General features: G+C 38.4%; 1 protein-coding gene across 4 annotated transcripts in view; it reads left to right on the top strand.

Annotated features, from left to right (window-relative positions):
- Positions 1–27,729, top strand: part of LOC150099946 (ATP-binding cassette sub-family C member 1-like) — a 684,487-nt gene that overhangs the window by 433,772 nt on the left and 222,986 nt on the right. For all 4 annotated transcript variants that reach the window (XM_090403130.1, XM_090403131.1, XM_090403128.1 and 1 more), the window contains one exon: positions 11,141–11,252. In XM_090403130.1, coding sequence (XP_090259256.1) covers positions 11,141–11,252 — 112 coding nt within the window. The remainder of the gene's footprint in view (positions 1–11,140; positions 11,253–27,729) is intronic.

Raw genomic sequence — 27,729 nt, 5'->3', positions numbered from 1 at the left:
TTGCTCACGTATTATAACACAGTGACGGCTGAACTGGATAAGGGTAATGGGTTTACAGTGATTCTACTGGACCTTGCTAAAGCCTTTGATAGGATACCATATGGAATTCTAATCAGTAAACTGCAGCATATGAGAATGGATATAGGGTTGGTGAGATGGATAGGAGGGTGGTTGATGGAGTGATATCAGAGAGTGGTTTCTTTTGGACTCTACTCCTGAATAAACCACTCTCTGATATCGCTCCATCAACCACCCTCCTATCCATCTCACCAACCCTATATCCATTCTCATATGCTGTAGTTTACTGATTAGAATTCCATATGGTATCCTATCAAAGGCTTTAGCAAGGTCCAGTAGAATCACTGTAAACCCATTACCCTTATCCAGTTCAGCCGTCACTGTGTTATAATACGTGAGCAAGTTACTGAGGCATGACCTACCCCTTCACAAAAGCATGCTGTCCCCCATACAGTATCCCATTTTCATCTATCCAATCTTGTATTTTCCTCTTGACTATTTTCTCCAAGACCTTGACAACAATTCCTGATTTGCTGATCGGCCAGTAATTTTCAACAGCAGTCTTGTGACTAGTGGTGTGCCACAAGGTTCTGTTCTTGGACCGCTACTGTTTAATTTGTTCATTAATGATATAGGAAAGGATCTGAGAGGAACTGTTCATTTGTTTACTGATGATGCAAAGTTGGGTAGAGCAATAGTGAATGCTCAGGATGTCAAAAGTTGATTTGGATAATTTGGAGGACTGTGCTAAGGAGAATGGATGTCAATTTAATGTGGAAAAATGTAAGGTTTTGCATTTTGGGGTGAAAAGATTAGCAGCAGTATATCACATTGCTGGAACTGTACTCTAGGAGATTGATGAGGCCAGGGATTTGGGAGTGTTGGTGGATAGGGAGTTGCAGTTTAGGTGACACATCGCAAAAGTGGCCTGCCCATATCTGGGGATTACTGTCCCCAGATATGGGCGCCATGGTTTCTGCTCGATGAGGAGGAGGTGGAGAGTATCCAGAAATGAGTGACTAAGATAATAGCAAGACTATGGAATGAACCTTATGAGAACAGGTTGAAGATTTGTGGGCTGCAGAAATTGGTTGATAGGCAGAAAAGGGGTGATATGATTGAGACATTCAAATTACTGAAGGGTTTCTATAAGATTAATTCAGAAGATATTTTTGGGAATAGAACTAGTAGTGGGAGGACTAGGAGCCATCCATGGAAGCTTGGTAAGAGTGTGGTTAGCAAAGGTGTTAGAGCTAGGTTTTTTATTTGGAGAGTGGTAAATGAGTGGAATAAGCTGCCAGAGTCTGTTGTGGGTGCCATGACTGTAAATGAGTTCAAGGTGAAGTATGATAGATACTGTGTGAATTTTGAATAGTTGTTCTTGACATGATGTTGGGCCTCCCTTGATGAGTCTATTGACTCCTTGGAGCTGCCCGTAATAATAATAATAATAATAATAATATCATTCTTCCATAATTACTCTTTCTTCAAATTACCATATTATTATTATTATTATTATTATTTGACATCTGCAGGGAGTCCACAGACTCATCAAGGGAGAGCACTAGCTCTCCAACTCTCGCTCCACCAACTAACTGCAACTACAGAAACACCATCTACCGGCAACCACCACTGGTATTTCCACAGACAATCACAAACATCCATGCTTATGGTGGGATTCGAACCTGCAGCCTTTTGGCTGGGGAGAGGGAAACACTAACCACTTGGCCAGCCAGGCTGGCAAAAGAATATGTCAAAAGAACTCCATAGTTTTTTTTACATCATTAGCTAACTGCTGTTCATACTTTCTTGTCTGCTCTTTGTACTCCTCCAGCAATTGACTATTACTACTCATCTTGTTCTGCCTCCATAATGCCTTTTTCTTCTGAACTGTATGCCTCACATATTTATTCATCCATTTCGCACCCATCACATTTGATATCCTGAAGTTGGGAATGCAATCAAATACTGCCTCTGCCTAATAGTTGTTGAGCAGGGCAGAAGCAACATTTATCTCCTTTCCATCAAATTCCTTATTATATAATGTAGCTGCAAGTTGTCTCCTGAGTTTGTCATACTTGCCAGCCTTATAGTTTCACATATATCTCTTTCTCACAGAATTCCTCACATGGAGGAAGATTTAGCACTTCATTTACAATAACCTCTGGTGAGATACCAAGACCCTTGATCCTCAGTACCCTCTGTTATGTACTGCATAGGTAGTTGTGTCTCAAAAACTCAAGAATTTTTTTGTGTTTTGTTTACCAGAAACCAACACATACTGGCCAATATATACATAAACTCCTACCACTACCACCACCACCACCCAACACATAAACTAGGTGTCATTAACACACTAAAAAACAGTGCTTTAAAGATTTGCTCCAATGAACAAGCACTTAAAGATGAATTAAAAGTTATCAGTAATACCTTCCTAAAAAATAGCTATAGCCAAAATACTATCAACAAAATTCTTCACAAGACCTCACTTAAAAACAAAAATAAACCACACTACAATAAAACTACAATTACAGTTAAAACCACAGTTTTAACTGTAGTTTTACCTGTAACTATTCCATACATTAAAGGGACACAAAACACATAAAATAAACAAAATACTACAGAAATACAACTTTAAAGCTACCTTTAAATCTCCTGCAAAATTAAAGAACTTACTCAATTCATCCAAGGATCATCTGGCCCACTCTGGAATATTCTGTATTCATTGTGCCTGTAATTAGCAGGGTTTTTTCTCCCGGAAACTCGGGTTTTTCATCCCGCATACAGAAAATCGGCCCTTCAGAACACACGCAATTTACAGACAAAAAAATTCTAGTTGTGGTGGGCGATAGATGGCGTTGATGGAGATGATTCGTAGTAGAAGTTCGATGTAGTGGTTGAGACAGTTGTAGGTATCCTCCTGCGATGAGTCTTCGGACTCTTTGGAGGTGTCAGGAATAATAATAATAATAATAATTTGCCCTGTATAGGGGGAATAGGATGCACAATTTCTATCAGGAAAAAAAAAGGAACAGGAAGGGACACATTAAATATAATAACTATCTGATCATGCCCTGAACACTTTACATAGAATTGACTGGGAAAGCACCTGTTGTTTACATCACACCAAAACATGGTATGAACGTAAATTTAAAGAGGCCTGCGAAATTCTTATCGATCACCCCTAATCTTAACAATAATGATGGTCTAAAAACCCCAAAAATATGGAAGGTACATATTCTACCCACATAACCTTCCTCTCTAAGAGTTAATTATAAATAGGACTATAGGTAATCCAGGATCTTAAATCTAATATAACAATTGTCATGTTAAATTAGGACATAATTTTTGCTGTAATAAAACTATCTATATGAAAGAATGTTTCTCTGATGTTGTCTTAAATAAAATATAGCTTTGATGTAGTTATTTTATTTTATTTTCACCAGAGGTCAGGCTAGTAGAATAACTGTTGATCAAATCATTCTCTTTAGCATACTGTGTGAAATGTAATATAGCTTGTCTCTGTATACTCCAGATGTTTCAGATGTTCCCAGTGTTTCAACCTTAATACAAAGGTTGAAACACCGGGAAATTAAGATAATTATTTCTGTTATGGACTTTGCTGTTGTAGAGTCCATAATTTGTCTAAAATGAAAAAGAAAAAAAAATTCAAGAAATTCATTCTCTTTTTTCCAGATTTGCCTTTTCATTCTGATCTGCTGGATATTACCACAACTGAAATCATGCATAATGGTTACCCTTTTCTTATTAGCCAGACAATTTTGCCTATACACATTTCCTTCTCACTTTCCTGCACATCACACTCTATAGCAACACCCAAGTAAATGTTTCATCTCTGCCTTGCACTGTAATGTTTCAAAACCACTGCCATTATTTGCTTCTTGCATCTCCACCTTGGATGAACATAACTTCTCTGCAACCATCAACAGCACTCCTACTATCTTTCTTCCCTGTCTGTCTTCATGATAAACATCATATGCCTACATCTCTATTTCTGTCAGGATATCATCATCGTTCAGCCATTTCTGCAGTGAATAAACTCTGCCAATGATACAGTTTCATTCCCCTTATTTTGAACTTCTAGCATTCATAAACATGCATTCCTAGCTATTTCTGGTTCTGTAACAAATCCCACTGGCCCCACTTCTTGGATACAACACTACTTCATACTTCCTTCCCATCTTTTCTCACTATCATCACTGATCTCACACTTTTCGCTGGACCTGAATGTTGTCACCATATCCCTGGCCATACTAGTTGTGGTGGGCGATAGATGGCGTTGATGGATATGATTCGTAGTAGAAGTTCGATGTGGTGGTTGAGACAGTTGTAGGTATCCTCCTGCGATGAGTCTGAAGACTCATCGCAGTAGATTGAATATAACCAGTAGATTATACGGGAATTGTGGTTAATGAAGTGGAGGTGAGTAGTCTATTCCATAACCTCAATGTCAATACATCTGTGGGATTGGATGGTATACCAGCTCGTGTTGTACGAGAAGCAGCTAAAGAATTGTCAGTACCCTTGACCATTTTGTTTAATTTGAGTCTCGGGTCTGGGTTAGTCCCGAGTGGGTGGAAAGAGGGGAAAATAGTTCCACTGCATAAATGTGGTTCCAAGACTGCTGTTGTAAATAACCGACCGATTAGCATATCAGGAATCATTGTCAAGGTCTTAGAGAAATTAGTCAAGAAAAGAATACAGGATTGGATAGATGAAAATGGGATATTGTATGGGGGACAACATGGTTTTGTGAAGGGTAGATCATGCCTCAGTAACTTGCTCACATTTTATAACACAGTGATGGCTGAACTGGATAGGGGTAATGGGTTTACAGTGATACTACTGGACCTTGCCAAGGCCTTTGATAGGTACCACATGGAACCCTAATCAGTAAACTGGAGCAGATGGGTATAGATATAGGGTTGGTGAGATGGATAAGAGGGTGGTTGAAGGAGAGATATCAAAGAGTGGTTTATTCAGAAGTGGAGTCTAAAAGACGTCTTGTGACTAGTGGAGTGCCACAGGGCTCTGTTCTTGGACCACTGCTTTTCAATTTGTACATCAATGATATTGGAAAGGATCTGAGAGGAAGTGTTCACTTGTTTGCTGATGATGCAAAGTTGGGTAGAGCAATTGTGAGTGCACAGGATGTCAAAATTTTACAGGATGATTTGGATAGTTTGGAGGACTGGGCTAGGAAAAATGGATGTCAATTTAATGTGGCAAAGTGTAAGGTTATGCACTTTGGGGTGAAAAGAATAGCAGCAGTATATCGCATTGGTGCAACCATACTCCAGGAGATTGATGAGGCCAGGGATTTGGGAGTGTTGGTGGATAGGGAGTTGAAGTTTAGGGGGCACATTGCAAAAGTAACTAAAACAGCTCACCAAATCACTTGGCTTCTGAAAAATACTTTAACATGCAGAGACGAACAAGTTGTTGTTCCTCTGTATCGAGCCTTGATAAGACCCCATCTGGACTTCTGTGCACAGCTATGGGCACCAGTGTTTCTTCGTGATGGGGAGGAAGTGGAGAGGGTCCAGAGACGAGTGACCGAGATGATAGCAGGTCTGTGGAATGAACCTTATGAGAATAGGTTGAAGATTTGTGGGTTGCAGAAATTGGACGATAGGCGAAGGAGGGGTGATATGATTGAGACATTCAAATTACTGAAGGGTTTTATAATTGATCCAGAAGATATTTTTGAAAATATGACTGGTGGTTGGAGGACTAGGGGCCATGCATGGAAGCTGGGCAAGAGCGTGGTTGACAAGGCTGTTAGAGCTAGGTTCTTTACTTGGAGAGTGGTAAATGAGTGGAATAAGCTTCCAGAGTCTGTTGTGGGTGCTACGACCGTGAATGAGTTCAAGGCAAGGTATGATAGATACTGTGTGAATGTTGAATAGTTGTTCTTGACATGATGTTAGGGCCTCCCTCGATGAGTCTGTCGACTCCTTGGAGTTTCCCGTTACAATAATAATAAAATAATAATAATAATAATTTCAAAACTTTCCTGTAAACTCACACATTCATTTCTATATCCATCATCCACACTCCTCACACAGTTTCCCTGTCCACCCCTCCCCATTGTTTTGTCTATCTTGCATTCATTTTCTCTCTTTCTATTCACTCATGCTACTCACCTCTCCATTTACAAGCTTTTCTATCCTACTTTCTTCTCATCCACATCTCCTCTTGTTTTCTTAGGACCTCCATTCACTTCAGTCATTACTCTCTCTCTCTCTCAGTCTCTCTCTCTCTCTCTCTCTCTCTCTCTCTCTCATAGCAACAGTTTTTTCAGCTGACTCACACTAAATCCATTTAAATCTAAATCCTTTCTCTTTTATACCACTCCATTCCATCCCCATATTCATCCCACCCATTTACAAAATGAACTCTTTTCTTTTAATACAACTCTGCTATTCATGATTTTCACTTGCTGTCTGAGCTTATCATTAGCATCCCTGGTCAATGCACTGATTATGTTTCCTACGACATTGCTATCTTTTACTCTCCTCAACAACCTCCTGATTTGCATTCTTACATTCTCCTTGTTACCAATCAAATCATTTGTGCCTACTATCAACAACCAATACTTTGCTTGCTTACTCCTCATATTTAGTGCTTCAATTACTCTACTCATTCTACTCCCTGGAAAGCAAATCCTATGTACCTTCTCATTATTTCACTTCTAATAATTGAATCCTCCATACATATCCACTCTCAAATCATTCATCACCTCATTCATGTTACCCATTTTTCTCACTCTATACATATATGCTAGTCTCCTCATATTACTCAGCAATTGCTTCGTCTCTTGTCTCATCTTCACCACCTCTGCATTCATCTCCAGAATTACTTTCTCACTTCCATTCACTTTCTCTACCTTGTTGGTCATGCTTTCTTCCTTATTGCCATTCATGCTTGCTATCTTACAGTCAGTTGGCCTGTTACCTTCAGTCACCTCTTTTATACTTTTTCACATTTCTTTCACTGTCATTTATGCCTTGAATTCCATTCTCTAAAACATTCTTGATTTCACACATTTCAGCATTAGCATCATCAGTTCATTTTTCCACTTCCAGCAAGTCTCACATTTCTAGTTTATGAAACTCCTTCCCCCTCCACTCTTGCTCTCATTATTATTATTATTATAGGGAGTCCTTTGACTCATCAAGGGAGGGCACTTTCTCTACAACCCCTCTGTCTCCATCGCACACACACATGCACACACACTACATCTCAAAAAATCCCCCATGTCAAACCCTCTGAACAACTGTCTTAGCTGCAATTGTTCTCATTCTCATTGTTGCTTTGAATGCAATGTATATTTATAAATCTATCAAAAGCAAAATATACTATTGCATAGTCATAAACAAGAATACTACTACCAACGACTATCTATAATATTGTGAATTATATACTAAAGAAAATCACTTATCTCTAAGCCCACATTCATACTGTCACTAAACTATGTACCACCTGCCACCCTGCCAGGAGACACATAGTTGAGCAACAAATATAGAATAGGATTTCAAGAGACTTAGGCAAATACCTGAGGGCAAGTAGTACAAACAGTTGAAATGTAGGAATCAGGATAGACTTTTCACATGCCTCTGGTAAGATTCAAAATGGCATAATTTCAGTAATCTTTTAGTAACTTATAGCAAAAGGCAAAACTGTGAAATTGTACCATTCATTATAGTGCAGCATGATACCCAAGTTACCTGTTGGAAAGTTTAATATTATGTTGTGGTATTTCTACTTGATGATGGTTTCATCACACAAACTTTTATTTGACTTTTTGATTTTGGTTAGAAAATGTCAGATTAAAATCAGCTATTTTGTAAAGCAGGTAATGTGATGGTGAATATGGATTTGAAATGCAGAGGACATATTGCAAGAGATGCAAAATAGTTCAGAGGATTACTTGGATGTTGAAAAACACATTGACAAGTAAAGATAGAATAGTTATTATCCCTCTTTGGCTATGATTCGGCCACATGTTGACTATTGTGCACAGATTTGGTTTCTTGCATTTTTAGGCAACCAGGAGGAGGTGGAGAAGATTCAGAGACAAGTGGCTAAACCTGTGACAAGTCTGAGGAATGTTCCCTCTATGAGGATAGATTGAAGGTGAGTGGGTTGCAGAGTTTGGCTGACAGGCAGAGGAGAAGGGGACATGATAGAAACTTATAAGTTATTAAAGGGATTCTATAAGATTGACACAAAAGAAATTTTTCAATACATGGGAGGTGGAGGGGGGGGGGAAACAAGAGGTCGCACTTGGAAATTGTCTAAGAGTATCATTAGTAAGGGTGTGCAGACTAGATTGATTTACTTGGAGAGTACTGAATAAATGGAATGGATTGCCAGAGGTGGCTGCGTTGATAACGTGAGTCTCCTGGAATGAGTCTTTTGATTCCATGGAGTACCTATGTTAATAATAATAATTTTGATGCCAAAGTAAATTATTATATATATGTAGTTAGTGAAATGAATACTAATTTTAGTGGTTTCATCACACAAACTTTTATTTGACTTTTTGTTATCCCTCTTTATAAGGCTATGATTCAGCCACATGTTGACTATTGTGCACAGATTTGGTTACCTATATTTTAGGCAACCAGGAGGTGGTGGAGGGGATTTTACCCTAGAAAATGTATAGGAAAGGATAATTATTCATAGATATAGACTGTAACATAATGTAGACTGTAACTTATTATGAAATTCTTATTGAGTTTTGAGGTGATGTATTAAATTACATATTGTTTAATCTCAGAATCTCTGGAATATTGTTATGATGGAATTAAAAAGTGGTAGACTGGAATATCATGAAAGGGGGGGAGGGTAAAATTCTCGTTTATCATATTTTAATAGTTGTATCTCATAGGCAGAATAACCTATGAATGAGATGCCATGCCCATTTAGTAAGTCTATTAATAATAATTACCATAATTAGAAACTCTAAAAGGTTGCTAATCTGTACATCAAAAGGTTGAAAACCTATATTACATTAAGTGTAGGCAAGAGGCTAAGGGGAAAGAAGGAATCAGTTGATGCATTTTTTTTTATGTCAGAAAGCTGTAATCTTTTGAGTAGACAGAGTAACTAAAATGTTCCAAATAACAGAGGAAACTATTGTGTTCTTATAGTCAAATAACAAAGTGGAGGAATGATGGTGTCATTTCAGTAGAATGGTGTCCATAAAAATATCTATAGAAAAAAAAAAAAAACACTACAGAAACTGTGTTTATGGGAAAGTGGTTGCAAGGAGTTTGTAAGAGGTTTGTATTCAATTAGATTGTCCCCAGGAGAGCATCAGATTTTCCTCAAGAGAGCATCAAGCACACACGTTATTATTATTATTTTTTTAATCATTATTATTATTATTATATCCTCCATGGAGTCAGCAGATTCATCGTGGAAGGTTATTCAAGTGACAACATATTTATCATATAGAGTCTTAAAATCCTTAACACTCCTTGCATTAACAACACATTCTGGTAATGTGTTCCATTCACTGACAAATTACATTCTCCATGTAAAAAATCTACTCCTCACACCCCTCTTTACCACACTTTTTCATAACTTGATGATCTCTAGTTCTTCCCCTCTAAACCTTCTACCTTTTTATTGTCCCCATCTGGATTAATCTGATAAAATCCTCTCACTAACTTAAATGTTTCTATCATATCAATTCTCTTCCTCCTATCCACCAAACTCTGCGAGTCACATTTCTTCAACCTCTCTCCATAGTCAGCATTCCAAACTCCTGATATTGTCTTAGTCACTCGTCTCAGAACCCTCTCCACATCACATTGAAAGCCAGATGACCAGATCTGAGCACAATAGTCCAACTGTGGCCTGACCAATACCTTATACAGTGGCACAACCACTTCCTTATCGTTATATGTTAGAGTACGTCTTATCATAGCAGCACTACGATGTACAGCCTTTGCAACACTAGCAATATGCCCTCTAAACTTCAGTCTACTGTCAATCATCACTCCCAAATCTCTAATCTAATCCACTTTCTGCATTATGGCACCATCAATATAGTACACAGCCTTATGTTTCTGCACTCCAAAATGCAACACCTTGTACTTACTGATATTAAAACTACAACCCCACTCTTTTGTCCAAGTAAGAAGTCTATTCAAATCTTCCTGGAGGTAATTGATATCAGCAGTGTTACTTATAATTCTTCCCAACTTTGCATCATCAGCAAACATCTGAAGATATATCATTTACAATCAAGTTAAACAGCATGGGCACAAGAACAGAATCCTGAAGCACGCCACTGGTTATCCTCCTTTTTCAAGATGCTGCTCCATCATACACAACCTGTTGGTATCATTCAGAGAGCCAATCTCTGATCCTCTGCAGCTTGTACACCTATTTATGTGGTAATCTATGAAACGCTTTTGCAAGGGCCAAGAATATCATTGTATATAATTCTCCCTCATTTAACACACTTGTTACCTTATCATAAAATGCAAGTAAATTATTAAAACAGGCCCTACCCTTTACAAATCCATGTTGATTCTCATAAAGAATACTATGTCCATCAACCCAAACCTGTATTCTATTCCTTACGAATCTCTCCAAAACCTTGACCACAACCGCAGTTATACTGACTGGCCTATAGTTGGAGACTTCTGTGTCTTAGAACCATGCTTGTGGAGTGGTACTCTATTTTGCCTTCTTTCCGTTCCTTAGGAACCCTACCCACTGCCATCCTAATGTGTGAGCAATATTACAATGTTGGGTAGATTTGAGAACTAATACATTTGGTAATGACAATGTACTTTTGTTGTTGAGAGACCTGAATTCAAATCACACATAGAATAGATAGTATTTATGAGGGCTGTTCAACTGAATTGAGTTAGCTGGTATCATACAGCAGTCTCAGGGTTTTTCTTCTTGCAGAATAGAAAACTAACCAGAAAATGAAATAAACTTTATTCAAATTCTGATAAACTAATAACAGTGTTGAAAATTTACGATGTACTCTCCTTATTCGAATTAGAATTAGAATTTTTTTCTTTTAATATTGTCATACACTTCCATTAATTTTTTTTTCTTATTAATGCAGAAACATTTACAAACAACTTTCAATACATGAAGATTCTGCCATTTCATCTGTTTCATTAGCTGAGGAGGATATAGTTTGCCTGACACAAATGGAAAAAAGACAAAGTGGAAAGGTAGACAATTATTTTTATATATTTATTTTTAAATAGTTTGTTTAAGATCTGTAACAAATATTTGATAAAAATTTCATAAAATACGTTACTAGTAAGTATGACTCCAGTACAAAGGAAAATGGTGGTCAGTAATGATGGTTCCCCATCTTCTTTCAAGAACGGTAATGTAAAGGAGATGATTCAGTGTACTATCTGTGAAATGTACGCTTTGCGGAGTGCGGTCAGAGTGTGGTTAGATGATAATAAAGGAGTGAATGTGTGTAGAAAATGTAGGGAGAATGAGGAATTGAAGTGTATTTCGGATCGTGAGTGTGATATTTTTGTCAAACTTCAGAATGAAGAAAATAGGGATATGACAAGAAACGGCGAGGTTGTACCAGAGAATTGTGATAGTGTGAATGTAGAAAGTGTGAATGATAGTATTAATGGTTTTACAGAGAATAAAAAAGGTGCGATAGATGCAATGAGTGAGATCGCGTTGTTGAATGGTGCGATAGAACGGGCAAAACAGCAGCTAGAGTGCATGAACAAAAGTCGACTGAATGAACCAACCAATAATAAAAGGTATGACAGGAAAAATAGGCGTATGAATGTGAACATGAACAAAATGAAGGATAGAGTGCTGTATGGAGACTCGTTAGTACGAGGTGTGTTAGTAGAGGATTTGACAAAATCGTACCAACCTGGTGCGACCATAAAGGACGTAACTGCGTCTATTAGAGAGCAAAAGGAAAGGGTGAAAGAAATGATTGTTGTGGCAGGTACGAATGATTTGAAAGGAGATAAAATGGAAATGATAGAAGACCTGAATGAATTGTTTGAGGTAGCAAAAGAAAAGAGTGAGAGAGTTAGAATGATTAGTCTTTTGCCACGGTATGACAGTGAAATGTTTAAAAGGAGGGCTATAATTGCAAATGACTTTATGCGTGGGTTATGTATGACGAGTGGTGTGGAATTTTTGGATGTGTGGGGTGAGTTCGATGGGCGAAAGGATCTATATAAGATGGATGGCTTGCATTTGAATGGTTATGGTGTAAGGAGACTTGAGAAAGTGTTGCTGAATGTAGTGGATGTGCAAATTCAGGGAAACTAGATTTATTAAAGGGGGATGGTAGATATACAGTCCTTAGGGAGGCAGTTGAATGTATGAATGAATATAATATGCCCAAGCAAATAAGGACAACAAATCAGAGTGGGATAGTTAATATAAGGCATCAAGGTAGGGTGGGACTAATGGGGGTCTTAAATTCATGTACACTAATGCTAGGAGTATTAGGAACAAGAAGAGTTTCTGGCCATGCTTGGCACTTCCAAACCACAGGTTATTGGTATTAGTGAATCATGGCTCACTGTAGATGATATAGCTAGTGGGATTGAATGTGATGGATATAGTGTGTTCAGGAATGACAGGGAGAATAAAATGGGGGGAGGAGTATTGTTGATGATATCTGACGAGCTACAGCCAAGGAGAATAGAAGTTGAATTGCAGAATAGAGAAAAGAGCACAATTGAGGCCATTTGGTGTGAGATTGTGGCTAGCAGAACTAAATATACAATTGGGTGCTGCTTTATAGACCAGGTGATGGAAAAGATGGTGGTGACAGTATGCACAAGCAAATAGAAGAAATGAGTGGAAGGAGGGTAATTATTATGGGAGACTTCAACTGTGGTCGCATTGATTGGAGTAAGGAGAGGACACACGGGAGGAAGGAATTGGATTTTATGCGGTTATTAAGGGATAACTATCTGCGACAGCATGTAATGGAACATATTAGGGCTCAAAGAGTGCTTGACCTAGTAATTACATCTGAGGATTTGGCTGTAACAAATATGACCACATTGCCACCAATTGGTGAGAGTGATCATAGTGTCTTGACTTGGGAGGTGGCTAAAGGTGTGGAATTTTCAATTAAGACAGGGTACATGTGGAATTATCGGGCTAGAAAGTATGACAAGCTTAGGAGTTTGATTGGTTCAGTGCCATGGCATGTACAACTGCAAGGACTAGAAGTTGATAGTGCATGGGAGGCAGTTAAGAAGTGTTTGCATGAAGATGGCTGAATGTATACCTAGAGTCTGAATAATAAATCAAGTAGGGGTTAAATGGATGAATAACACCATTAAGCTTGAGCTGCAAAAAAAGAAACAACTATGGAGGGAATTTAAGGAGAAAGGTGACTGGCAGGCACATGAACGGTATAAAGCACAGGCCAGGAGGGTAACGAGTGTGGTAAGAAAAGCAAAAAAGGATTACGAAAGAACATTGGCCATGCAGGCTAAAGAGAATCCTAAACAGTTTTTTAGATATGTAGCAAGTAAAAGGAAAAATGTACATGGCAGAATGATTTTAAAGAATGCCGATGGTAGGAAGGTAACTGAATCAGTTGATATAGTTGAGTTACTGAGTGAGAACTTTGCAAGTATATATCAACCAGGTGGTGACATTGCAGAAACGAATAAACCAGTAGATTATACGGGAATTGTGGTGAACGAAGTGGAGGTGAGTAGTCTATTGCATAATCTCAATGTCAATACATCTGTGGGATTGGATGGTATACTAGCTCGTGTCGTTCGAGAAGCAGCTAAAAAATTGTCGGTACCCTTGACCATTTTGTTTAATTTGAGTCTCGGGTCCAGGTTAGTGCCGAGGGGGTGGAAAGACGGGAAAATAGTTCCACTGCATAAAGGTGGTTCCAAGACCGCTGTTGTAAATTACCGACCGATTAGCATATCAGGAATCATTGTCAAGGTCTTAGAGAAATTAGTCAAGAAAAGAATACAGGATTGGATAGATGAAAATGGGATATTGTATGGGGAACAACATGGTTTTGTGAAGGGTAGATCATCCCTCGGTAACTAGCTCACGTTTTATAACACAGTGACGGCTGAACTGGATAGGGGTAATGGGTTTACAGTGATACTACTGGACCTTTCCAAAGCCTTTGACAGGATACCACATGGAACTCTAACCAGTAAACTGGAGCAGATGGGGATAGATATAAGGTTGGTGAGATGGATAGGAGGGTGGTTGAAGGAGAGATACCAGAGAGTGGTTGAAGGAGAGATACCAGAGAGTGGTTTATTCAGGAGCGGAGTCTAAAAGACGGCTTGTGACTAGTGGTGTGCTGCAGGGTCTGTTCTTGGACCACTGCTTTTCAATTTGTTCATCAATGATATAGGAAAGGATTTGAGAGGAAGTGTTCACTTGTTTGCTGATGATGCAAAGTTGGGTAGAGGAATTGTGAGTGCACAGGATATCAAAATTTTACAGGATGATTTGGATAGTTTGGAGGAGACATAAATTAACATAAACAGATAAATTAATTCAACAATTAATTTATCTGTTTGAAATCCTAGGGACCAAATTTGAGAATAATAGTCCAAGTGTGGTTCAATGAGGGCTTTATACAATGGAATGACAACTCTTTTATATCTGCAGGTCAGCGTCCTTCTCAGTATTGCAGCTTATTAAAGGTGTTGAAGGTAACCTCTCAGTTACCTTCAACACCTTTACAATATTTTCTATGAATTTCAGGTTTCTATCAATCATCACCCACAGATCTCTTGTCTTCCCTACTTCCTCCTGTACAACTCCTCCAATAGAGTACGAAAGGTCCCAAACCTCAAGACCTTACATTTTGCTGCATTAAACCGATATCCCATTCATCTGCCCATCTGTCTAGTTTATTCAAATTATCTTGCAGGGCTACCACATCTGTCTGCACTATTACTAATAACCCTTCCCAGCTTCACATCATCTGCAAACAACTCAATATTCCCCTGCAATCTACTGACAATGTCATTGATATAAAAGTGAAACAATACAGGTCCCACTGAGCCCTGTGGAACCTCACTTGTAACCTCCTGCCTCCTTGATATTGTCATACCACACACAACTCTCTAATACCTATCAGACAGCCAATCCTGAATCCAGTTGACTACCCCAAAAAATAACAGTATATGCCTTTCCATCATCAATTGCTCTTGATGATGGAAAGGCATATACTTGTCACTTTATTACAAAAGGCAGTCATATTACCAAAGCAAGAGCATCCCTTAAGAAATTCATGTTGACTCTCACAGATAACATTACTCTCATCTGCCCAATTCTATATATGGTCCCTCACTAATTTCTCCAAGATCCTAACAACTACTGATGAAACACAAATTGGCCTATAATTAAACACTTCCAGTCTGCTACCACCCTTATGCAATGGCACTATCTTACCTTCCTTCCATTCCTTGGGTACCTTTCCTGCAGCCAGACTTTTATTGAAAAGCTAGGTCAACAGAGCTGTCAGTTCTTTTGCACATTCTCTCAAAACCCATGGTGAAATACCATCAAATCCCACAGCTTTACTGACATCTATAGTACTCAACATTTGGAAAACACTCTCCTCTTGCACCTCTAAATCTCGAACCTGCCCTATCCCTCTAGCATTAAAACTTACTTCTCCAGGATGAAATACTTCAATAAAATGTTCATTGAACAACACTACTGTGTCCTCTGCATCATTCACACAATCCCCATTTTTATCCCACAGTGTCATTCTTCGACAATCATTTCTCCAACCACTGGTCAAATAGATAAAAAATTCCCTTGGATTTTTTTGGAGCTTAGGGCCAATCTCTTCGCATATTCGAGTTTTGCCTTCCTTACAATACTAGTCATTTCCTGGGCTGAGTCTTATATTCTTCATGCATCTGTACTCCACCCCTCTCCTTATATCTCTTCCATAACCTTTTTTTCATCTGCTGCTAACAAATATCCCTTCACAATTTCCCAAGCACTAATGATATCCCGGCCTTCTGATTCCTCCCTCCAAGAACTGTCTGAAGTTGATACCTAAGACTATTACAAACACCCACCTTATAATTCCACATTCGTTCCCTTCTCTTTGATACTCCTGCATGTCTATTCATCTTCCAAGTCAAAACCACATGGTCAGTCTCTCCAACTGGTAGGAGAGATGTTATCTCAGTTATTATCAACTCTTCTGATGCTATGACCAAATCCAAAACTCTTGAACCTCTTGTTCCCTCTATTACATAATGCCTAAGAGATATTTGTCCCTCAAGAATTCTAGAAATTCCATTCCCTTATTATTACATGCATTTTCCTCTTCCCAATTTATACTGCTGTAGATAAAATCTCCATAGCAATGATTCTTCTTGCCCTTGCCATGCAATTGCCTAAACATCTCCTGCTCCTCACCCTCTGGGCTCCTTGGCTTGTAGTAACACCCCACTAAATATCCTGTCTTGCCCACCTCTACCTCACACTACATGCTTTCAAAACCATTAATGTCACTGCCTTCCAAAGCCCCACTCTTAGAGGACATAAGTCTTCACTTATCATAAGCAGTACTCCACCACTGCATTTTACCTTCCTATCCTGCCAAAAAAAATGCTGTACCCTGCTAATTCTATTCCTGTTATTATATCATCTTCCGTCAACCATGCCTCAGAGATTCCGTAATCTCTGGCCTGGATGATGCTAGCATAATTAGTTCATCTCCTTTATTCCGGATACTCATGGCATTAGTATAAAGCACAGAAATGTCACTGTTTCTATACCTATCATTACCCCTTCCAAACTCCTGGACTCAGTGTTACCTCATATTGTCCCCCTTCCCTCAAGAGGCTGCCCCTCCTACCATCCACCCTGGGAATTCTAGTTTCCCTGCATTGACACACCAAGTCATTCAGAAAACAGCAATCTCTTCAGATACCTACATCCTTCCTCATTCAAGTGCAAGTGGTCTGTCGTCTCTTGCATACAGTTCCTTTCTTGGAGGGCATTTCTGTCCTCAAATGCCCTCCAAGTATCCACATATTCCGATCCTCTCTTCTGACGCATTCTGGCTAACATGCTATTCATTCTAGTATTCATTATTACTATTACTAGTATCCATTATCATTATAAGTATTCCTTTAACAGACACTATTAATTTACTTAAACATTTTAACTACAGCAGTATAAGCTGGGAAGAGGAAAATGCATGTAATAATAAGAGGATGGAATTTCTAGAATTCTTGAGGGACAAATGTCTTAGCCAACATGTAATAGAGTGAACAAGAGGTTCAAGAGTTTTGGATTTGGTAATACGTCAGAAGAGCTGATAATAAGTGAGATAACATCTCTCCCACCAGCTGGAGAGAGACCATGTGGTTTTGACTTGGAAGATGAATAGACATGCTGGTATATCAAAGAAAAGGGAGCATATGTGGAATTATAAGGCAGGTGATTATAATGGTCTTAGGTATCAACTAGAGGCAGTTCCATGGAGGGCAGAACTGAAAGACCAGAATATCATTAGTGCTTAGGAAATTGCAAAGGAATAAGGGTCAAAGCTATATAACTGAGAGGAGACCTCCACATAGCCTTCAAAGGAATGCTGAGAACCAACCAGAGCTTCTGACCTAATGTCCAATCCTCACCTTCTCGTGGTGCACCCTGTTAGGTATCTACCTAGATACTGAATGGACGAGGCTGGGGCTGGCAATTTGGGATTTAGCTGACCAAATTGTATCCTTATTGGCTTAAACCAAAATTTCAAATGATGGTACAACATGACAGTATTTCATGCCGGCTGGGGTGATGCCCGGTTAAACAAGGCCCCCGTTGTTTTCGCCAGATGAACCAGGATAAACAGCGAAAAGTCAGATACTGGAACAAATCCCAAAACTTACCCCAACTCAACATCACCAGAGTTCAGGATTGGTACTATCAACATAAGAAGCCTGAATGGCAAAGAAAAGGAGCTAGCTGAGGAATTGGATAAGTACCAGATTACATAACAGGGATGACTGGAACAAAAAAGACAAAAACTGGCAAGATCTTTCTAAGCAATAAATACAAAATGTTATATTCAGGCAATGGCAGTCAAGGAAAAGAATGAGTAGCCATAGTATTCAACACTAAATACGATGCTAATCTTCTTGAATGGCAGGCAGTCTCGTAGAGTGATGTGGGCAAATATGAGAATGGGGAACTGGACAATGAGACTTATATGTGCCTATGGTCCCACAGAAGGTTCTACTAAGGTAGAAGTGGAGGAATTTTTTGATGCTTTAGAAAAAGCAACTGACACAATGAAAAAGGAAAAGTTGGTTCTTGTTGGGGGATCTAAATAGCAGAGTAGAAAATGATTGTCAGACATACAAAAATATTTTGGGAAAATTTGGAGAAAAGTGCAAAGCTAATTATAATGGCAAATAGCTGTTGGATTTCTGCTCAAGACATGGACTGGTTATTACTAACACAATGTTCCAACATAAAAATGTGCACAAATTCACATGGAGAGAAGAGGCAAGGAATAAGAAAAGTCTCATTGACTATGTTATTGTTGATAGTGATGTTTTCCCACTGGTGCAGGACATCAGAGTGTACAGAGGATTTGAAATTGGAAGTGATCACCATTTAGTCTTGAGCAGGATAAAATTGAATTTCAAATTGAAAAGAAGAACGTTATTATTATTCCTGATACCTCCAAGGAGTCCGAAGACTCATCGCGGGAGGACATCTTCAATTGTCTCTACACCTTACCTCTACTACGAATCAACGCCATCTACCGCCCACCTCCAACACCACCACAACTAGTAATTTTTGTCTGTAAATTGCGTGTGTTCTGAAGGGCCGATTTGTATGTATGCGGGATGAAAAACCCGAGTTTCCGGGGGAAAAAACCCTGCTACCTCCGTATGAGATCGGCTAACTCACCATCGATTGAAATTGACCAGATAAAGATTCCTCCCGTCGCGACGAGAATCGAACTTAGGCCTATTCCAATCGAAGGGCGCAATGTACCGTCGTTCTTCCAATTGCGCTACGGAGGCGCTTAACATGTAAGAAAATGTAAGAAAATTTTAAAGAGAATAAAAGTTGAGCAGCTCTCAGATATGAACTGTAGACTAAAATATACAAATATTATTCAAGAAAAAAAATGAAAGAGTTTGAGAGCAGAAACCAAATCTTGGAGATTCGGTGGCAAGCCCTTACGAAAACACTGATTGATTCAGCCAGAGACATGTAGTGAGGTTGTATGCAAGGATAGAAAAGTCAGAACTCCATGTGGACATAGAAAGTTAAAGAGGCAGAGAAGAAAAGAAGAAAGTGTATCAAAAGTCCTGGCAAATAAGTCAGCTTGCGCTCTTAGAGAATACAGAGACAAATGTAAGAAAGCTAAAAACTTTGTAAAACTGGCTAAATGAAAGTCATGGGAGGACTTTGGCAAGAATGTTTAGACTATATTTAGATTTCGCAACGGCTTTTGATAGAGTACCTCATGATAAATCGATAGTCAAACTAGAGCAGATGGGGTTGGATATTAGATTAGTGCATTGGATTGGAGACTCACTACCTGATAGGTATCAGCAAGTTCTGTATGGGGAAGCGATATCCAGGAATAGGAAAGTCACTAGTGGAGTGCCTCGGGGGTCTGTTTTAGGTCCATTACTGTTTAACTTGTATATTAATGATATAGGTGAAAATTTGGATGGAGATATTCAGTTGTTTGCAGATGATGCAAAGTTGAATGCAACCACCAACAACAGGTTACGGTGCCCCAATATATGTCCACAGCTGTCATTCCATATATTAATTCAGTTTCCACAAAATTGGTGAGAATGTTAAAAGCTCATAACATCAAAGTGATTTTTAAACTAACTACCATGATCAGACAAATCCTAAGATCACCCAAAGATGAGGTACCTTTCTTCAAATGTCCTGGAGTATATGAAATTCCACGCACGTGTGGCCTTTCTTACATTGGTCAGACTTCTAGAAGTTTTGAAATAAGACAGAAGGAACATGTGGGGGATGTCAATCACAATAGAATCATCACATCTGGTTTAGCTCATCAAATCACGTTATAGATTGGAAAAACAGTTCTATGCCTTACATCGAGAATGACTACAGACACAGAACTTGAAAAGAAGCAGCTGTGGTATTACGCACAGGCAATAATTTAAATAGAAATCAAGTTGTTATTCTTAAAGACATATGGAAAAATCTCATCATCTCTCTCAGTTCAACAGAACTACAATATGCAAAAAACTACACAACACGTGGTCATGTACCGGATTCTGACTGAAGCATTCGAACACATGCACGCCATCAAACACGAATGATCAAATGTAATGCCCTAACAGTTACTAAAATGTATGTTTTACATGTAACTTAATGCATTTGTTTTCACACCAGTTCAGCCGTGAAAGTGCTAGACAGTGGCTAGTGAAACTTGTTGGCTTTTTGTATATTTTATCATTTATCTTCTGGTATTTTAACAATAAAAGTGCTTTAGCTGTATACAAGTTTAAACCAATTTTAACTTATGGATCTGAGAGCTGGGTTACAAGTAAAACACTTGACCAAAGACTAGAGACTACAGATATGAGAGTCCTGAGAAACAATCAGGGGGATGAACAGATGGCATCAATGGCAATATCATATTAAAAATGAAGTCATTAGGAAGAACTGGATATTGTCAGCATCCAGGAATGCATTAGCAGAGCTAATTTCAGGTGGTATGGTCACTTAAGCAGAATGGGAGAGGAAAGATTAGCAAAATAAGTGTTCTCCACCAGGTTGACAGGAAAAAGACAGAGGAAGATGAATATATAGGTGGATTGATACAGTAAAAAGTATCTTAGAAGACAGAAATATAAGACATGATAATATAGCAGCTTTCAAATTTAACAGACTAATTAGGAGAAAAATTGTAGATAGGAAGTTAGTAATGATGTAAATTTTTCATATAGTACTATCATATCCTGTACACCCCTTGAGGGTATATATCAGGAATTTGATAATGATATTTGTTAGCAGTAAGAGTAAGCTGTATTATATGAGTTAAGATGCGGACACAATTTGGTGTAAAGTTGATGACAAACAATATCAAACAGGAACTGAAGTCGAAAAAAAGATTATTGAAGAGATATAAGGAGAGGGGTGGAATGCAGATACACGAAGGATATAACACGCAGGTCAGTAGAATGACTAGTATGGTGAGGAAGGCCAAACTGGAATATGAGAAGAGATTGGCACTTAGATCCAAAGAAAATCCTATTGAATTTTTTAGCTATTTGGCCAGTAGAAGGAAAAATGATTGTGGAACAATGCAGGATAAAAATGGGAATAGATTGACTGATGCAGAGGACATAGTGGAGCTGTTCAATGTGCACTTTATTGGAGTATTTCATCCTGGAGAAGAAGGTTTTAATACTAGAGCGATAGGACGGGTTCATGGTTTAGAGGTGCAAGAGGAAAGTGTGTGTTCCAAATACTGACTACTCTGGATATCAGTAAAGCTGTGGGACTGAATGGTATTTCACCATGGGTTTTGAGAGAATGTGATAAAGAACTGACAGCTCTGTTGACCTGGCTCTTCAATAAAAGTGTGGCTACAGGAAAGGTATCCAAGGAATGAAGGAAAGTAAGATAGTTATCAATATGAAAATATGGAGCATATTGTAAAAATGGTGAAGGTAGCACAGAGGATTGCTGCAATACTGAGAAGGATGCTGATCTGCAGAGATAAACGATTTATCATTCCGTTGTATAAGATCCTGATCAGGTCTATAATAATAATAAGGTTGGAGTGTTATAATAGACTCTGTTTCCTAAGAAGGCCCTCCCATGATGAGTCTTTTGACTCCATGGAGGCCTGAATATAATAATAATAAGGTCGGTAGCAGACTGGAAGTGTCTAATTATAGGTCAGTTTGTGTGTCATCAGTATTTGTTAAGGTCTTGAAGAAATTAGTGAGGGACTATATACATCATTGGGCAGATGAGGGTAATGTTATCTGTGAGAATCAATATGGATTTGTTAAGGGACGCTCTTGCTTTAGCAATGTGATTGCCTTTTATAATAAAGTAACAAGCACAATTGATGAGAGAAAGGCAGTATATAATGCACTCACAGTATATCATGTACTCTATATTATATAATGCTATAATATATAATGCACTCACAGTATATATTTCACTTGTAGCACTCTGTCAAATGGCTTTTGCAAAGCCGTTTGACAGAGTGCCACATGATAAGCTGATATTTAAGTTGCAGCACATGGGTTTAAATGTCTGGTTAATCAAATGGATTCAGGATTGGCTGTCTGATAGGTATCAGAGAGTTGTGTATGGTTAGGCAATATCAAGGAAGCAGAAGGTTACAAGTGGGATTCCACAGGCCTCAGTACTGGGACCTGTATTGTTCAACAGTTATATCAATGACATTGTCAATGGATTGCAAGGGGATATTCAGTTGTTTGCAGATGGTGTGAAGCTGGGAAGGGTTATCAGTAATAGTGCAGATGTGGCAGCCCTGCAAGAGGGTTTGAATAAACTTGACAGAAGGGCAAATGAGTGGGAGTATCGGTTTAATGCAGCTTTAATGCAGCAGCAAAATGTAAAGTCTTGAAGTTTGGGATCCATCGATGGGAGGATGCATACTAAATTTTAGGAGCTATACTGGAGGAAGTAGGGGAGAGAAGAGATCTGGGGTTGATGATTGATAAAATACTGAAATTCAGGGAGCATATTGCAAAAATGGTGAAGGTAACACAGAGGATTGCTGCAATCTGAAAAGGACGCTGATCTGCAGATATAAAAGGGTTATCATTCTGTTGTATAAGACCCTGATCAGGAGGATAAATTAAAAAAGGGGATAAATTAACTGTGGAAACGATACAGAGGCGTATAACAAAGATGGTTTCAGGATATACAATGTCAGTTATGAGGATTGACTGAGGGAATGTGGACTGCAGAGTTTGGTGGATAGGACAGGTGATATGATCAAGATTTTTAAACTGTTTAGAGGCAGTTACAGGGTAGACATCGGGGAGTTCTTTTGCTTGGTGGAATGGCCAGAAGGAGTGATGACAAGGGCAATCCCTGGAAGTTACCAAAGGAAGCTATGAGGAAGAGGGTGAGGAGTGGTTTCTTTGCGTGGAAGGTGGTTGAACTGTGGAATGCATTGCCTGAGGGAGTTGTTAGCAAAAGAATGGTTAATGAGTTCAAGGAGTGGTATAATAGAATTTGTGTTTCCTAAAAAGATCTCCCACAATGAGTCTTTTGACTCCATGGAGGCCTGAATATAATAATAATAAGATTTTCCTCCTGAGATTATCAAATTTTTTGGCTTTGTTATCTATTCCGGTTGTTTTAGCTAAGATAAATTATATCAAAAGATTAAATGTTTAACCATAAATAATCCTCTTAGTCCTCTCTCTCTCTCTCTCTCTCTCTCTCTCTCTCTCTCTCTCTCTCTCTCTCTCTCTTACACTTGCCAACTACTATATAAAGGGTTATTTGAAAAGCATCTCCTTAAGGGAAAATAAATCAATCAGCTAGCCTTTTTAAATATATTGATTGTACGTGAGCTAAATAATAATTTACAATTTTCAGTTTTTCAAAAAAGAAACACATGCTAATCATTATATCCATGGTTCTGCTCATCATCATCCCAGTCAAGAAATTTTAAATATTAAGACCTTATTATATCGTGCTCATAATATATGTTAAACTAAAGATCTTCTGTGACAAGAATTGAATTACAGGCATAACCAAGTTATATAACATGTTATGTTCTAGACCACTGTTGTATAGCAAATTTTGTCATAAAGTAGATCACTGACTTTTTTTTTTATAATTCATTTATAGATGCATTTAATGGTTTAATAACATTTTAAGCAGTCATATATATGTGTAAATGGTGTAGATAATTTACATCAGTTATGCAAACAAAAAAATTTAGAATAATTTTTGCAAATATAAAATTATTCTGAATAGTTTGGCTTATGGGAAACCAACTTGTTTCGTCATCAACTACACTATTCAAATTTTTCTATTTCAGCAATAAGATTGTCATATTTATAGATAACCATAGTTTTAACTAGTGTGGCACTCAACTAAGAACTTTATCTTTGTGGCAAGTTTGCTTACTTGGGGGAAATTGTTTAGTTACTTGGGGAAAAGGATTAAAACCAAGGTTATAAAATTACTTGGTATCTTTAACGTTAACTTTGTTTATAACTACTGTTGTTACAATAAGTTTAGCATGCAGCATATCACTAAGTTTAATCATTTTGATATTAGTATGTAATGTAATAGGGTTTCATTAGAAACAGCAGCATCTTTAATTTAAATTTTATCTGCCGTTATTAATAACATAGAGACAGATACAGTGAACAATGATGTTGTAAACAGCTTGTGAAAACTGTCAGGTGATTCATGGGAGCATCATTTTGCTAAATGCATTGTTTTAGCAAATGCAGCATCGTATAAATTGGACACTGGTCATAAATGAAGAGTGTTTTATGAGAAGATCACCATAAAACAAATTATTAGAATCCTAGACAACAATATCAAAGAAGAGAACCAACAGAAAATAAACTTCATCATAAATGCTGGGAAAGAAGCTATTACAGATCAAGAAATTGCAAACACACTGGCAAAAACCTATTCAAACAACTCCAAACTTCAGTATAACAAAAAGGACAAGATCCTCAATAAACTCACAAGTAAAATACTAAAACATCTTCACCGAAGAATTTACATTATGTAACTAAATTCATCAATCGAGAAAACTGTACCTAATAAATCTCCTGGTAATGATCTTATCTTTGGTCGCATGGTCGAACACCTTGGCAAAAACGCCAAAGAACAACTGGACATTCTCAATACCTCTTGGCGAACAGGCAAACTTCCAAAAGAATGAAAAAAATCAGTTATTGTACTCATCCTGAAACCTGACAAAAATGCTGCAGAATGTCAAAGCTATAGACCTATCGCACCAACTAGCATACTGTGTAAAATTACTAGAATCATACATTCCAGACTCATGCACTGGCTGACAAAAAAATAAGAAAATTAACCACTACCAAACTGCCTATAGAGCCCGTCATTCAACAACAGGTCAGTTATTCCACTTCTGCCACACAATAATAGACTCATGTCAGGAAAACCAACAAAAAAGACAACTGCCATATTCCTTGATATGACTGCTGCTTTCAATTGTGTTCGATCAAAAAATTAATACAAACAGTACATGATATTGGAATTAAAGGAAATGCTTTAATCTGGATTGCTGATTTCATTAGAGGAAGAAAGATCAAGGTTAGAATCAATGCAGCAATATCAAGAGAGCGGAGAACCTGGACTGGTGTTCCCCCAGGGCTCTGTACTCAGTCTCTTACTATTCCTTTTATATTTCAATAACATTCATCCCTACCTTACAGAAAACACCAAAGTAGCTGGCTACTCAGATGATACAGCCATCTGGCACACAAGTGCTAAAATCAAAGAATCAGAGATTCTAAACAAATCCATGAGAGGATTAGAAAAATGGTCAGATGAACTTAAACTCAAAATCAACCCAGACAAAACAAAATTAAGCACCTTCAGTACAGACAGGAAAAATAGACATTCCTACAATCCAAAGTCATGATCAACAACAAGCTAATTGAAAGTGTCACAAATCCAAAATACCTTTGCATTATGTTTGATCAGGAATTACGTTTTGCACAACACATATCTAACACTTCCAACAGAGCTCTAAAAAAGATCTGGTCCCCAGGATTTGAAGGGGATAAATTAACTGTGGAAAGGGTACAAAGGCGGATAACAAAGATAGTGTCAGGACTGTGCAATGTTAGTTATGAGGATCAGCTGAGGGAGTATGGACTGCAGAGTTTGGTGGATAGAAGAAGGAGGGTGATATGATTGAGACTTTTAAACTGTTGAGAGGTGGTTACAGGGTTGAAACTGGGGAGTTCTTTCGCTTGGTTGAACAGCAGGAAGGAGTCATGACAAGGGGTCATCCCTAGAAGTTACGAAAGGAAACTGTGAGGAAGAGGGTGCGAAGTGGTTTCTTTGCATGGAGGGTGGTTGAACCATGGAATGCATTGCCTCATGGAGTGGTGAGAGTGAGAACGGTCAATGCATTTAAGGAGTGGTATGATGGACTGTGTTTCCTAGGAGGGACCTCCCTCGATGAGTCTTGATAGACTTGTGTTTCTTAGAAAGGACATCCCGCGATGAGTCTTTTGACTCCATGGAGGCCGGAATAATAACAATAATACTTGCATATATCTTACCAGAAACATTCAGTAATGAAATGCTTCTGTAATTCTCACAATCAGTTTTATTTCTCTTTTTATATATGGATACTATGAGCGCTCTACTCCAATCATCTGGAATTTGTCCCTCTGTCCAGGCCTTCTGAACTATGCAGTGCAGCCACTGTACGACTTTCATACCTCCATACTTGAGCATTTCTGGTCGAATTTCATCTACTCTTGCTACCTTTCGACATTTCAGGCTTTTGATGGCTTTTTCTACTTCAAATATGAATATGTATTCCTGCCTACATGCTTGGCCAGTGTATTTTACTACTGTGCTGTCATCACTGCTTGTTTCATTTAGCAGTTTTTCAAAGTAATTAATCCACACTTCAAGAATATCTTTTTCCTCCTGTTTTTCATGTCACCTTTATCATCTCTAATTCTTTTACAGCATTCTTTCCTCCACAGTTTTTGAGCTTCTTCAACAACCTCCAGAATATCTTTCCACCTTCTTGATATTTATTTTCTATATTCTTCTTCTTATTATTATTATTATCCCAAGACCACTTGGAGTCAAAGACTCATCTGGGAGGTCCTTTTATCACACACACAGCTCATCATACCATGCCTTGAACACATTCAAACCTTGCAGACACCACACTCTCAGGCAAGGCATTCCAATCATTCACAACTCTGCACGAAAAAAACCTGCCCCTCACTCCCCTACTCACACCCTCTTAATACAGTTTCCAGGGATGACCTCTGGTTCTCCCCGATCTCCCATATTTTCTGTAGAACTTCTCCACCATTGATCCTATAACAACCCCTTACCAACTTGCAGGTCTCTATCATATTTCCCCCTCTTCCTCCTGTCCACCAGTCTCTGCAAATTACATCTTCTCAATCTTTCCTCATACTCGACACTCCAGAGGTAGTCAGAAGCTACCTTAGTCAGTGACCTTTGGAACCTTTCTAACATTTCTTCATCTTTCTGAAAACCCTGTGACCAAATCTGGGCACAATAGTCCATGTGTGGCCTAATCAAAGCCTTATACAATGGAACAAGAATCTCCCTACTTCTACACGTCAGTGTTCTCCGCATCATTCCCAGAGGCCATTGTGTTGTCTTCACAATTTTGGCGATGTGTCCCCTAAATTTTAGATCCTTATCCACTATCACCCCCAGATCTCTTATTTCCTCTATCTCCAACAATATATTCTCGCAAGCATAAATTCTGCATCCCATCTTTGTTTTCCAAATTTTAAAACCTTACATTTTGCAACATTGAACTCAGATCCCCATTTCCGTGCCCAATCAATCAATTTATTCAAGTCCTCTTGCAAGGTCACAACATCTTCACTACTCTTTATAGTTCGTCCCAACTTTGCATCATCTGCAAACAACTGAATA

Source organism: Typopeltis vanoorti, chromosome 13 (genome assembly GCF_054136105.1).
Source record: "Typopeltis vanoorti isolate ZY-2024b chromosome 13, IOZ_Tvanoo_1.0, whole genome shotgun sequence".
NCBI lineage: Eukaryota > Metazoa > Arthropoda > Arachnida > Uropygi > Thelyphonidae > Typopeltis > Typopeltis vanoorti.
Note: the sequence above shows the minus strand (reverse complement) of the source record. Positions and strands in the feature narration are given on the sequence as shown.